Here is a 15,047-nt window from a genome sequence, read left to right as displayed (position 1 = left end):
GTGAACGGATGAACGGATTGTATTCAGAAAATATGAAGAGTGTTAACGGGGACGGCGTGGAGAAATGAGAACTTTGGGGGGGTTTATATAGTGGGTAATAGGTGTGGAGGTAATAATGGCAATGGTTGGCCGTTTACATGGGAAGATGGAAAGGCAACGGGTAAAAAGCCCGTTTAAAAAGCCCAAAACAGCTTATTTATTTATTTTTTTTTCTGTTAACTTGTTAGTGAAAAGCCCATATAAAAAGCCCAAAGCAGTTTCGTTAACTTGTTAGTGTACAGCCCGTATAAAAAGCCCAAAACAGTTTATTTTTTTTTTTCCGTTAACTTGTAAGTGAAAAGCCCATATAAAAAGCCCAAAGCATTTTCGTTAACTTGTTAGTGCACAGCCCGTATACATAGCCCAAAACAGTTATGTATTTTTTTTTCGTTAACTTGTTAGTGAATAGCCCGTATAAAAAGCCCAAAACATTTATGTATTTTTTTTCGTTAACTTGTTAGTGAACAACCCATATAAAAAGCCCAAAACAGAATTAAAAGTGAACGGAACACATAAACAACCCAAACAAATTTAAGACACATAATTTTTATTATTAATTAATACAAACTAGATTTACCACCCGCCGCAATGCGGCGGGGCGTAAAGTCGTGCCGAATAGCATCATTGCCACACCACCGCCAGCGACAATCAATACTGAAGTTACAGTGTGTTAATGAGAAGAAATTAAACTGCAACATAAAACATAGAAAATAATAATTAAGTCGATTTAGGACTCCACGCATTGTAACGAACCTGTCAAACGGAGAAAAGAAAGACGACGTAAAAACGTTGTACCACACGTGCACTTTGAGCCGTGTTAACTCGCAAAATCTAGTACGAAGCGTTAAAATGAAATGTTAAAACGTTGGACCACACATACATTACGCCGTGTTAACTCGCAAAATTTAAAACAAAAAATTTGTGGAATATGAAAAGCGTTGGGTTCAAAGTTTAAAGTACAAAAGTTATGAGGTAAAATTGCAAGAGATCAAAACTTTTGGTGTTAAAAGTAGAAAAATAAATAGTTTTAGGTCAATAGTGAAACATTGAATTTTTTTTTTGAAAATCTCCCAAAGCATGATGTACATATCTATATGCATACAAAGGTTGCTAATTTATACTTTGTTAATTACATAAAAGATATAACATGAAAAAATTACAAACAAAACTTCGTCAAACCGCTAGTAAAGTGATTCAATTTGATCCATAACATGTAAAAATTACAAACAAAATTTCTCATCGGGACCCTTTCTCATAACCGCAGAAACGGGTAGTAGAGAAAAAAGCTCGGTCTCCAAGAAAGCAGTCTTCAGATAACTTCACCAAACCACTGCTTAGAACTTAGAACCTCCCCGAGAACAAATTCAAAGTTAGGAGTGAATCAAATCTCTTCTTCTGGAATTCGAGTCAAAACGCTTGTAGGAATGATAAAGATGCGTCTTTTGCTCGATAGTTCCATCCGCACTAACTGGGTAGGTAGATACGGCATTTCTGAAGAGTAAGACACTCCAATATGATAAGCAATATCAAAACCGAATTTGATAACTAAAGCCAAGGAACACGTCACTAGCAGATACGTGTGATTTCATAAATATTTCTTGCATTTGATACACAAAAACATCTATGATAATCACATAAAGAAAGCAAGATAACATTTTATTTGAGATTTAAGTGTGTTAGAGGGATTCGTTAAACAAGCACACCAAAAAACAAGTGGGTAAATATATAGTGAGAACATAAGGTCAAACGGCTTGAACAACACGTTGACCCGGCTTGAACAACACGTTGACCCGGCCTTAGACAGCTGTACCGGCTTCAATTCAGTTCAAACGGCCTGAGCCAGCTGAAACGGCTCGAACCGTATGTTGAAACGGCCCGGACCATCTGTAACGGCTTGGAGCCAGCTAAAACGACACAAGCAGTTTACGGAAACGGCTCGGATGACAGCTGTAACGGCTCGGATGACAGAAGTGGGTCCATGCGAGTACGGTAACGGCTTGGCTGGATCGTAAGAACATGGCTTGGCTCGTTGAAGGAACATGGCTAAGATCTTTCCACATGAGCCGATTGTAACGGCTTGGCTAAGATCTTTCCACATAATCAGCCACGTGGCGTTCCCTGCTTGCTTCTCAAGCCGTTACATGCATTGTCGGACACGTGTCAAACGGGGAGTGGATGGCCGTTAAAAAAAATTCCTGTGCCGTTTCAGGATATTGAAACGGCTCGGCAAGGGGTGTCCGGTGGCCAAATTCGCAAAGACGGCGTTGCAGTGGCCATTTTGGTGATTTTCCCTTAATTTTTTGTTGCATATGTCCAATTAAATTATGAAACTGAAGCATCGTCGAACACTCCAAGCATATAAATATTTTGAGATACTATTTATTGAGTCTCAGACGTGGGGACCACCTCCAACCAACCCCAATCTGACACATAGCATCTGACGGTTGTAATAGCCGGCCAATCAGCCAAAAGTGACACGTGGGACAGTCGGCTAATCTAATCGGCCACATAGGATTTTAGCTGGTGCCACGTGGACAAGCCACTAAGAAAGTCGGCCACGTATGATTTAAACCGACATGTTTATTGTTTTTTAGTCGGCGCATGTTTTCCGCTTGGCTAGCTTGTATACTTATGGGGCTTAATTAGCGGGCAGTCCGACGTGTCAATGCCGGCTAATGACATGGATTGGCAATCTATTACAGTTGTCGGTTGCTACGTGTCAGGCGGGGGTTGGTTGGAGGCGGTCCTTGCAAACTCATTAAGTTCAGTGCCAAAAAGTAACGACTGGTCAACATCTGATCCCTAGTCGTTTAGGTATCGCCCGTTGATTGGTGGAAACAAATCTGGAAAGTTAAAAAAAAAACCATGTCTATATTGGAAATTATTAGGTCAACTATGCTTATTTGGGGTATTTTTCCCTATATAAGTTTGTACAATTTTCTTTTTAACTTTTTATCAATAAAAAAATAAAATTATCTAACATAATCCAATTTTTCAAAAACATTCTACCAATCAAACTTCCTAAACCATTAAAGTCTTAATCTAACTGGTGGAGGAGGATACTTAACCCTGCAGCCAATTAAGTAACTTCAATAGATTCTTGCACCAGTTTTCTAAAAATCTGCTAACTAATCAAGATAATCTAGGGGAAACACATGATTGGTATCATTAGTATATCATATGGACATCCAAGACCAAGAGTACTTATACAGGTGGGTCCCTTTTCCACCTTTTAGCATACTATATAATGTCCCCAATGTTCTCCTTCATCTTCCAACCACAACCTCAAACAAGTTTCCAAATTCCAATCTAAACCTATTCCTTGCCAAACTTGCACCACTCTAATTCGTATTCGTTTCGTGTTCGTATTCACAGTCATGCAAGCAAGTGAGATCACAGACTTCCACTACTTGGCTCCTGCAATCCAAAATCTTAACACAGCACATTTAACCATGAATCTAGGCAATTCACCAAACATCCCATTCGATGTTAACGCGCTTGCGAACCCATTTTACCAGCTTCATATGAATCCACTAGTTCAAGATATAAGCCTACCATCGATATACTCAACTTCTGATGAAGCAGATGAGCAGCAACAAAGTCTCATCAACGAGAGAAAGCGGAGGAGGATGATATCTAACAGAGAGTCAGCGCGCAGATCGCGTATGCGCAAGCAGAAACATCTGGACGAGCTTTGGTCACAGGTTGTTTGGCTGCGCCATGAAAACCAACAACTTATCGAGAAAATGAACAAGTTCACCGAGACACATGAACAGGTGGTGCAAGAGAATACTCGACTTAAGGGAGAAGTTTCAGGACTGCGCGAAATGGTCACTGATATGCAGCTTAACGGAAACTACCCCGCGATAAGTGATCTGGATGATATTAACTGTAACGATGCTTACTTCAAGACCGAATCTTCGAACCAGTCGGGCTCAAGCTCCTCGGACTTTATTTAAACCAGACCTGTGGCCGTAAATGTCTTCTTATTTATTTTTATTTTTATAATATAAGTCGACTACTGCGTTTTATGTAGACAGTAAGACATCAGAGAGGATGTAGTTATATAGCATCATTATTATGATATAATTGTAAGGAGTAGCTTATGTAATAAAGAAATTTGACCTGTTGTTGTAGCAGATACAAGTGTTGTCTGGTTTCAAATGTGCATATAGTAAGTACATAACTTATTGTTCCTACACAAATTATGTGTTTGACCAGTTTTACCCTCGTACCAGTTGATCGATTAAGAAAAAGTAAACGCGGTAACAGGGTAACATATTCAAGCACGTATTTGTTGCGTGTGAAGTAAAATGAAACCGTAGCACAAAAAGGTATGGTCCTTGCCATAATGTCTTTTAAGCAAAGGCAATAATAATTCCTAACTTTTTTAGGTTTATACCTTTTAAATTAAATAACCCAAGTTGGTATTTGGCTCATGGTCCAATTTGGGACTGAGCCCGTTATCGGTGGTCGTCGGCCAAGCCTTGGGAAGCGTCGGCCGAGCCTCGGGAAGCGTCGGCCAAGCCTCGGAAGCGTCGTCCAAGCCTCGGAAGCGTACACAGGGACGCATCAAAAAGTATATGGTTATGATGCGTCGGTGACTGATGCATTTTGCTAACAGAGGCGGACGCTTCAACATGTCGGAGACACGTGTCGGATTGAAAGGAAACGGACGCTTCAACGTGATAGGCGGACGCTTCCGAGGCTGTGAGGACATTCCAAGGACGCATGAATGTGACAAAATTGAAAAGTCACTTGGTCAACCAACGTTATCGGTAGTCTTCGGTTACGTTAATTTCTCTTCCTGACCGATGAACACTTTTAGGCGACTAAAAAGTTTGTAGTTTACGACTTAAACCAAGAAATGGCAAAATGGGCGGGTCAGGTAACGCGCCAGAACAAATTCAACTCACAACGGGTTCTGCACAAAAATATAGTCGCACTACAAATGATATCAAGCTACCATGAATTACATCTAGTCCGATGGCGGATAACGCTTGCCCTGCTGTCGGACTCTTCTCTTGTACTCGGCCAAATCCTGCACAAACAGGCATGAATCAGAATATATTTAACATCATGAACACTCAGTTTACACCAAAGCAGGCATATCACGATTACCTTGACAAAGAAACTATATGCTTCGTTTTGGGCCGGAGAGGCGGGATTAGGGGTGTCCAACAAGTCTTGGATCCCGACGAGAATTTGTTTGACTGTAATTGCGGGTCTCCATCCCTTGAAACAACATATGGACACCAATATTTTACTAATGAAAAGCAAACAAACAAACAAATATACAGTTTGTGTGTTAATAAGCATTGGTGTGGACTTACACTGCTTTCATTGAGGATAGATAGACAAACCATTCCAGATGAATAAACATTAGGATGGAAGAACCCTTGAGGGAATTTACAGACTGGTGGTTTGCTTGGATAATCTTCACTAAATTTGAGGGTAAGAGGGTAATATCCACCTTCCCAATCAGTCTGCAATGTGATATTATAAAGGACCATAATTAAACAATTGGACATGTAAAAGATTACTTTTTATAATTTATTATTGTCTCTCCATGTGGCTGATAATCTTGGTCTCGTACCCGAATACGTCCCATACCCACTTTCGTACCTAGTCGAGTATGTCAGCAGGTATCAATCGTGTCGGGTTGGATGGTTAAAATGTTTGATACGAACACAATTCGTGTTAAAATCATCAGCCCTAACCCCGCACATGTCAATCGCACCACTTGTTTAACCAATTTATCTAAACAGGTCAAACGGGTTGATGGGTAGTAATCTAGTTGTAAACGTGTTAATTGTGGTGGTTGATTAAATGGGTTAAACGGGTCATAAACAAGTTAGCAAGTCAACCTGATTAATTAAACAAGGAATCTTGCACGCGGCCCATTTAATAAAATAGGTCAACGAAAATCCTATCCCTTATTGTTATTAAACGCCGTTCAACAAAAATTATTATCAAACAGGTTAGACACGACTACCCAAAACCATATTATACTTTCATGTCGTGTATTGCCCGACCCGCAACCCACCATAGAAACTTTACAATCACACTTGTATCCCTATACCCGACTACCCGTCCCAAATGTTTCAGATTTAACATTTTACCCTCAAATTATATCTGTTAATTTACATCCATTAAACTGTTAAAAACTTAAAACAATCAGAACTTATGATTGAATTAACTTTCACAGCTTCAAAATAACAGTCACTCTTTGTAACAAAAATAATACATAAATAAATAAATAATAAAAAGAGGAGAGACTATAACAACTTACCCCAACCTTCCCCGGGATTATGCATTGCCAGACCATCATGTTGACGGACCCATCACCAACAGATTCAGGCTTCGCCACAAAACCCTAGACAGACAGTCGATCAAGTTAACAATGTAAAAAATTAACAATAAATATAATCGCATTACTAACTAAGTAAGTATATATGGTTAATAATAATAAAATAATAAATGAGAAGATACATAAGGATGATTTTTTCGCCAAGCTTTTCGTTCCTCGGTGAGACGACTAACAGCAACTCCGCCGGCCATGTTTTGTGCAACTGATCGATCGGTCTCTGTGGATTTGCTTAAATGTTTTGCAGCCTTTTGAGGCGTTTGGGTTTATTATTAACTGTTGGTTAATAATAATGTCTCCTTTTTTTTTATTTAGGCTAAGTAATTGTTATGCGTGACTAAATAACGTAAATGTGATATATTTATTGCTTTGAAAATTAAGTATGATGTTATAGGATTTGAAGCGATTGAACTTTGATACAAGAATATACGAAATTTCATTAAATGTCACTATCGAGAGAAAATGAGATACATAATTATTTCTAATAACTGAAGTGATATATACATTAAAATCTCATTGATTATATCTCCAACTCAAACAAATCGTATAAAACTCAATAAGTGCTTGTGTAGTGGGGCGCTATATGCCCTCATAAAGCCCCTATAAAGCCCCAAACACCACTACGAGGGGCTTTATGAGACAAAAAATGGTGGGTGGCGCTATATATATGGCGCCTGATGAGGGGGGAGGATTTCAAAAATGGACCAATAAAAAAAAGCAAGTGTTTTTTTAATTAATTAATAAAATTGAAAATTAATAATTAGGTAATGATAGGTAGGGGCTTTATGACTACGGGCTCTAGTGATATAACACACCATAAAGCCCCTGTGTGACGTGCCACGACACGTGTTGCATAACGCCCCACAAGGGGCTTTATGACTACGGATGGCCTAAGAATAGAACCACATAAAACATTATTCATATGTAACTGATTCGGATCATTTGGCTCCTGTAGTTTCTTGCTAAAGGGCCGATGTAAGCTTTTGATGAGTAATAATATTCCGTTTGCCATTCAAAAAAAACATAAAACATTATTCATATATAATAGGGATATGTAGAAATAATCAACTAATCAAAAAAACCAAACCAAAATAACGTAAGTGATTATGAAACTAATGTTTCGGCACCGAATCGAAATCAAACAAATATTTATATACATATTAAATCATTTTTCAAATGACATATTAGATAGATGTCTGAAAAATTATATTGTGATTTTTTTTTATAAATAACACATTTTTTGTTTATTCTTTTTTATAAATTAAAAGAATTGCTAATAATTTATTCAAACAAAGATATAATAATCGTATTAATTTAGTTAAAAGTCCACCTACATTCAAAGAAAGAGTTTGTGAACCAAATTGACCAAACTGTTTATAACGAAAGTTAAACCCTTATGAAATGAATCAAGTTAAACCGAGCCCAACCAAAAGTTTAATCGAACTGAAGTGAACCGAACCGAACCAGGTTAAACCGAGCCCAACCAAAACTCAACCCACTCAATTCCCCTTCTTGTTTTCCATGTACCATTCATCTGCAACGAACGAGATCCGGTTGGTCAAATTAATACATACCTGACTGATACTTATTTCTCTGATTTATTTATTTATTTATTTCCAGATCATATCATACCTGAGCTCGATTCCTCTGTTTTTATTCACAGCAGGTATGCATGTCTATTTGTTAATTATCCCCAACCCCAATATGTTATGCATCAGTACGTGTTTGATCGATTCATTAATCTGAATGCATACCCTGTGTCTGATTATGCGTTTCCATCGGTAGGTCACACATTTATGTTTAATTGACCTAGTTTGGTGAAGACGTTTGAAATTATGTTTAATTTGCTCATAACATGTTCATTTGGTATAATTATAAATATACAAACAAACACACGTGTCCAGAAAAAATCCACTCATTGTTTGGTATAACAAACAAGTAAATGTTGGGGATAATTGGTTTAGTAATAGTTTCTGGTCTTATTTGGTTCTGGAGTTATTTCTGGTCTTAAGAATAGGCCTTGCTGTTTTGGGTGGGTTTTCGAAAAGAAGGAGATCTGGCTAGTTTTTGGTTTCTATGATGCCAAATCATTCGTTCAGTTTGATAATCATGCTTGTGAAGGCTGGCTGGGGATCCTGTTATTGACACAATCTAAACGTTCATGGAGAAAGGCGCCTCCTGCATTAACGAAGGTGGTAATTAGTGGTATGAAAACAGCGAGAGAAGAGACAAAGATATGGATGGGTGCTTCTTGTGGTGAAGAGGGTGCAAGAAATGGAACATCACTAATGCCTGGTGGGTGCGTTGAAGGTTGTAAGTATATGGAAGGCTTTGTTCTCAAAGTAGCAGCTCAAGTACCACACAGTGGACTATGTGTGACATACATTGGCGAAGGTGGTTTAGGAAATTTGGTCAAAATGGTTTATAATGGAATCGAGTATGGCGACATGCAGCTAATCTCAGAAGCTTATGATGTACTAAAATCTTAGGGAACCTCTCAGATGCATGCTGTATTTACAGAATAGCACACAGGAGAGCTTCAAATTTCTTAATAGAGATCATTAATGCTGATGTATTTAGCATCAAAGATGATCAGGGAGATGGCTTAGATAAAACTTGCATGAAAGGCACAGGTAAATGGACAGTCCAACAAGCAGTTAATCTCTCAATCGATGCACCCATCTTCGGGGGTTAAAGGAAGAACGCTTTGAGGCAGCAAAAGTCTTTAAAACCGGCAGTAGTAACGGATCAAAATATGCAGTTACGCACAAGGAATGAATCTAATACGCACTAAGAGCATTGAGAAAGGATGGCGAAGAGTTGTATGTCTTGCTATAAATTCAGGTATAAGCATTCCTGGCATGTCTTCTAGCCTTGATTATTTTGGTGCATATACGTATGAAAGAATAGATGGTATGGGTTCTTTCCATACTCGCTAAACAAACAAATATTTAAATCTTATCTAAATGGGATAAAACTAAACAAAGAGAGAATGTTAGATACCCTTATTTATTGAAAGTTTGATCGCCAGAGGGTCAATGGACGCATATAGAATAATGTTAAAGTTAGTTTTGTGTCAACGATTTATCTAATGTAATGGTTCGTACATTCCGAAACAGAATGTTTGAGAGTATGTTGAAGTCAAGAGTCAACTTTTACTAGGTCTAGTTTGTCTCTTCAGATCTTCAAAGGCTTTTAGCTAGAACTCTTTCCCATAGTTAACATTCATTTGGCTTTATTCTTCAATGTCAAAAGGGATTCAAAGTTCAGATTTATATATTTATATTCTGTGTTGTTAATAGAGAAACAATGTAAATGTCAACGATGCTTTTAACCACTAAATAATGAAAGTTACAATACAACTATTACATCCTCATATCCGATGATGTGAATGGACACAGGTTATCACAACTATGTGGGTATGATGTCCCATTGTCGTAGCTCATAACAACCATGTGAGGGATTGTGTTCTGGACAGTTGGATGTCGTCGGTAGCACCCCATGAATGCGAATGAGGACTCATATGGGGTGGTGCAAGGAGCAAGCTTGTGTGAAGGGTAACTGCAAGGATAAGATTGGCTTGAACAAGAAGGGTGCGAACCACATTGTTGAAGTCCTATCATATGTTCTAACTTGTTATTTTGCTAAGAGCTATGCGTGCAAGAGGATTGAGACGAATCCTATTTGTAGTTGTAGTTGTGTAGCGATGCGTTGTCAAAGTCCATGTCATATTTACGTTGAAAAGACTATCTAACACTTAAACGTGGGTATTGACATAAGCATAAAATTTTAAAATTTTAGTAAACATAAGTTTTTATGCATAAAAAAGTGAGAGAAATGATCTAGTAAAAGTGTGTGTGTGTGTGTGTTTTTTTTTTTTTTTTTATAAAAACATTGTTTCATACATAAGGTATTTGTAGAAGGGATAATGACCTCTAATAATTCCTACTAGGCGCCATTCGTCATTCGTCATTGGCAGTCTCACCTTTTTTTATTCTCCCTAAAAGTCACACCTTTCAACTATTTTTCCTCCACCGGTCCTCAGTTAAAAAAACTTAACGGAGTTAAGTTTTTTTCCGAATTACAAACTGACGTTTTAGGGCTTTTGATTAGAACGAGGATACGAGTCGAATGACGTAAAACTTACCTTGAAATTGTGCTCCAAATGACGAAAACGGTGCTTCAATTCGGCTGTTTAAACTTCCAATTAACAAAAAACAAGTTGTTTGGAATGCCGTTTCGAGGTAAGTTTTACATCAATAGACTTGTATCCCCGTTCTGATCAAAATCCCTAAAACATCAGTTTGTTATTTGGAAGAAAACTTAACGGAGTTAAGTTTTTTTAACTGAGGACCGTTGGAGGAAAAATAGTTCTAAGGTGGGACTGTCAGGGGGGAATAAAAAAAGGTGGGATTGCCAATGGCCAATGACGTCTAGTTGTGATTGTTAGAGGCCAATATCCCTTTGTAGAATAACTAACTCATCCGTTAGAAGCTAATTAATCAAGACTCAAAAATAACTTTTTGTACATCATTTTACAACTATTGAAGTTAAGATAAAACAAAATTGCAAAAAGAAAAACTTGTAAATTTGCACAAAATAAATCAATTATGATGCAACATGAAGTAATTTGTATATGATTCTCCATCAAACAACTCAGATTATTTAAAACACAAGTTGTTTCGAGTTGGAAACATAATTGAGGGATGACGTGACAAAGGAGCCAAGGGAGATGGTGGATATTAAAGCATAGTTTCTTTTCGAAAGAAAAATAAAGATTAAATACTAATTTCTAATCCAACTACTTTATGTTGGTTTCTTTTCAAAAGAAAAAATAAAGATTAAATACTAATTTCTAATCCAACTAGTTTATGTGGCGGAAAAAGTGTTTGCCAGAAATTCTTTTATTGTATGTAATGTTCTATACTCGTTTCTTTTATTTAATATGCGAAGCGTGACATCGATTCTCTATACGTATACAAAGACTAACGGAGGTTCTAAAATTCTAAAGTCCACCACATATTAAAATGCTTATTTTGATAAAATTACAGGGATTGCATTAGGGAATGCAATAGAACGGGTTTAACAAGTATTGATAATCTCAATACCACACCCGATTGTAAAAGTGTGTCTCATACCCGTTCCAATACTCGTCGACTATCTTGTATATTTGTTTGTTAAAAGTTACATGTCTGGGATTTCTTCACGATCCAACTTTTTATAAAACTTTATCACCCAAGGAAATTAGAATATATAAACCGGAAATCATTTAATTAACAATTTACTTCTGCCTACAAAGAATAAAAACAAAAGAAAAAGAAAATATTTGTGGGTATGGTTCGAATAAACGATATATGTTTCAGGTAATTAGATCAGTTATAAGCAGATTCCTTACAAACAATCAAAAAAAAAAAAAAAAAAAAAACCAGAACACCCGTCATAAATGTTTTGGATTTCGAATTTACCAATCGGTTTGCGTTGTTTTTTTTCCATCCCTAGTTTGCTAGAAGCTGAAAGTGGAGGTGGCGACATGCCGCAGTCAGAAGGAAGAAAGTAAAAATATCCAAAGAGAATAAATGTTTAAAATATGCGCACCAGCAATGAACAAAGTCACAGTGGGTGTCTACCTTCTTTCCCATCATCATTTCATACTTTAAAGTTTAAACAAGTCTTATAAATTAAACCCCACATTGTTTCTTCGTCTTTTCTGCGAAATTTACATACTTATACTTTATAAAAAACACTTTAATAAGAAATTTTTGATAATTAATAAGTATATTTATTATAGATTAGAATTCGGTTTTCCAAAATAAATATCTTACTTTGGTCGATTAGCTTTTGGTTTTGAGCATTCTTGTCGGTTTCAACAATTTTATGCTAGTTTTGGTCATATTTGCTATTTTACCCGGAAAAAAAACCGACAAATAGGTTTTAAGAACTTCATTATGTGTAGACGATGGTTTGAACTTGTTTTTTTGGCTAAAGAGAGGGATATCAAGATGCCACAACCATGTATGAACATTAGTAGGGTTATCAAGTCATCCATGGTAGACCAATTGTTTATAGTGTGAATATTCGTTTTATTACTACTATCAACCTTTTAAGTTTTAATCATCACGCAATATTATAAGCATGCACTTTCTTTTCTCAAGAAAATAAAATTAAGGGTTATTGTATTTTAATAATCTAAAGTTTTACCAGTTAACCGATAATAATTCCAATTTCAAAATTTTCTTGTGACAATCCTAACTTATAAGATTTTGGCCCCCATCGATCTTTTTGTAACTGGGTTATAACCCAATTAGTTTTCGCTTATGTGGACAATGACGTGGCACACAACTGTATTATTTGCTGATGTGATTGCGGTTGTGGCACTCTCATCACCACCTCACCTCCACCACCGCAATCAGCCACCACCACCGCCGCCGCCGCCACCACCGCCGCCATCTTCACCGCCCACCACCGCTGCCATCTCCACCACCACCATCACCAGCACTGTCAAAAAACCATAAAACTCACCCCAAACAATCGCTCCAACTTTCGATTACAAATTGAAATGATTCATTCAACTATGGACAACAAAAAATTTAACAAAATGGCCCTTGCATTAATCATTCAAAACCCTAACCAGTGTTTGATTGATGGATTCTTAGGCTTCTGCAAGATCCAATTAGGGTTGAGCAGCTGCGTCAACAACACCAATAGTAGTGGCCGGAGATTAGGAATCGTTATAACTTTTCACCATTAGTTCGAACAGGAAGAGAGATGGAACCCTATGCCTGAGATCTGGAAGAGAGATGCAACCCCATCTATCACTGTCACAGTTGATGGCTAGAATCGTTTTCAAGATCTGCCCTTGCCACACACGTTTTCCGGTGAGCCATTGGTGGTGAGGTGCGGTGGGTGGGTGAGACAAAGAAGAAGATGTGAGTGAATTGGGTTCGGGCGATGGTATATGGGAGAGGGTTCAGGAGATGGTGGATGGGAGAGGGTTCAGGCGATGGTGGTCAGGGTTGTATGTAGTGATGGATGGTTCCCGGTGGTTGTAAGCGGTGATGGACGATGGTTATTGGGTTTTAGGGTTAGGGAATGGAGACAATGAAAATGTTATCGTCCACGTCATCGTCCCCTTTGTCTTTTTTACACATTAGCGTCCACGTCATCGTCCACATCAGCAAAAACTAACTGGGTTATAACACAGTTACAAAAGGATCAATAGGGGCAAAATTCTTACAAGTTGGAATTGTCAAATGAATTTTTCAAGTCTACTGTCTAGTTCACATTTGTTTATTTCCTCTATATTAATTTACAAATTTGCTACCCCTCATTAAATTACTATTTAATTTTCTTTCTATTTATTGGTTGGTTGGTATAAGATGATGCACATGATTGGTTAATTGGTATAAGGCGTGACACATATAGAAGCACATCATATACAAGGGTTAATAATATATTAAAATATTACCATTTAACCATCCATTAAACATATTTTTATTTTTTTTGTGTTAACTTTTTTTATTTTTTATTTGCTTTTATACGAATTTTATGATGAAGTTTACATTTTGGTCTAAGTTTTACAAATTAACACGCTACAACGCACGTGTGTGGGTAAACTAACGTCTATTTTTATTGTTTAATAGCTCTGACGCAATGGGCGGGTTCTAAGTCAACTTTGTTTTTTATATGTTTTATGTTTTGGTCTAATTTTTACAAGTTAACACGTCGTAATTCGTGTGCGTGATTCAACGTTTTTGCATTTACATTTTATGTTTTTACAAGTTAGCACGGGTCCTAAATACTAGTTTTAGTTATTTTAGATAAACCCATTTAAATAAACAATAAAAAGATTGTATACAAAAAATTTACAGTAAAATTTTGCAACGGGTGAAACCTGTCATGAATTTTTTGATGTACTTGCGACAGACAAATGTGTCAATAAAATGCGAAAAACTTGCAACACACTGTAGCGACGGTTTGTGACGACCATGATTTACACCATATTTGTCACAAACTTTGGCCATATAGTAAATTTACTTTGTAATCAAATAATTACAATCATTGTTCTTTTTCTACACCTCAACAAAAGGTTTATTCAAACCTGTTAAACAGAAAATCAAGCCCCATAATGTAAGCAAACCGGTACTCATAACTTTTATGGCTCTTGTATTGTCAAAGTTACTATTTTTTTATGTATCTATTTTAATTGAGATTTTCACTTCAAATAAGTACAAAAAAGAAGTTACTTGTTGTTTTCAGTATTATTATTACCCAGTACTATAAGTTTCAACATGTTTAAGCATAAAGATGTTGTATTTTATGCTTTGGGGGTTTTTTACAAAAAAGTGATTTTTTTTAACTTTTAGCCTAAAATTATTTGATTGTTTACAAACCCAAAACTATTTGGTTTCTTTTTTTTTTTCTTTTTTTTTTACTTTTAATTATTTAAAACAACTAACGTAAATCAACGATTTAAAAATTGTATGGCATCATACTAACATGTAAACTCTGGGGTTAACTTAAACTCAACAAAATTTTAGGTTGGTAACCCTTAACTTTAAATTTATTAACATAACCTATATCAATCATGTTATCACTAGACGCCAAACGTTCAAACTTCCATCATGGCTCTCTCGTTTGCGTC

General features: G+C 36.7%; 2 protein-coding genes and 1 pseudogene across 2 annotated transcripts; 2 read left to right on the top strand and 1 right to left on the bottom strand.

Moving 5' to 3' along the window:
* Positions 1 to 3,268: 3,268 nt before the first annotated feature.
* LOC110879036 (basic leucine zipper 43) lies at positions 3,269 to 4,180 on the top strand. The gene has a single exon (XM_022127441.2). It carries the CDS (start codon positions 3,417 to 3,419, stop codon positions 3,996 to 3,998), a length of 582 nt encoding a protein of 193 aa, XP_021983133.1. The 5' UTR covers positions 3,269 to 3,416; the 3' UTR covers positions 3,999 to 4,180.
* Positions 4,181 to 4,866: 686 nt separating this feature from the next.
* Positions 4,867 to 6,690, bottom strand: LOC110874767 (SUMO-conjugating enzyme SCE1). The gene is made up of 5 exons (XM_022123211.2): positions 6,532 to 6,690; positions 6,332 to 6,415; positions 5,373 to 5,525; positions 5,161 to 5,274; positions 4,867 to 5,080 (listed from the first exon to the last, which is right to left on the bottom strand). Exons 1-5 carry the CDS (start codon positions 6,598 to 6,600, stop codon positions 5,018 to 5,020), a joined length of 483 nt encoding a protein of 160 aa, XP_021978903.1. The 5' UTR covers positions 6,601 to 6,690; the 3' UTR covers positions 4,867 to 5,017.
* Positions 6,691 to 7,801: 1,111 nt separating this feature from the next.
* Positions 7,802 to 9,681, top strand: LOC110879037 (annotated as a pseudogene).
* Positions 9,682 to 15,047: the final 5,366 nt, after the last annotated feature.

Source organism: Helianthus annuus, chromosome 9 (genome assembly GCF_002127325.2).
Source record: "Helianthus annuus cultivar XRQ/B chromosome 9, HanXRQr2.0-SUNRISE, whole genome shotgun sequence".
In the NCBI taxonomy this organism is placed as follows: Eukaryota; Viridiplantae; Streptophyta; class Magnoliopsida; order Asterales; family Asteraceae; genus Helianthus; species Helianthus annuus.
The sequence above is the reverse complement of the archived record's forward strand: the minus strand, read 5'-3'. Positions and strand labels throughout refer to the sequence as shown.

Excerpts from the sequence above, each read along its gene's own strand:
- LOC110879036 (XM_022127441.2), top strand. The coding sequence starts at position 3,417 with ATGCAAGCAAGTGAGATCACAGACTTCCACTACTTGGCTCCTGCAATC.
- LOC110874767 (XM_022123211.2), bottom strand. The coding sequence starts at position 6,600 with ATGGCCGGCGGAGTTGCTGTTAGTCGTCTCACCGAGGAACGAAAAGCT. Across the intron at positions 6,416-6,531 it reads GGCGAAAAAATCATCCTTAT|GGTTTTGTGGCGAAGCCTGA; the intron begins GTATCTTCTCAT and ends CTGTCTGTCTAG. Across the intron at positions 5,526-6,331 it reads TAATCCCGGGGAAGGTTGGG|ACTGATTGGGAAGGTGGATA; the intron begins GTAAGTTGTTAT and ends ATCACATTGCAG.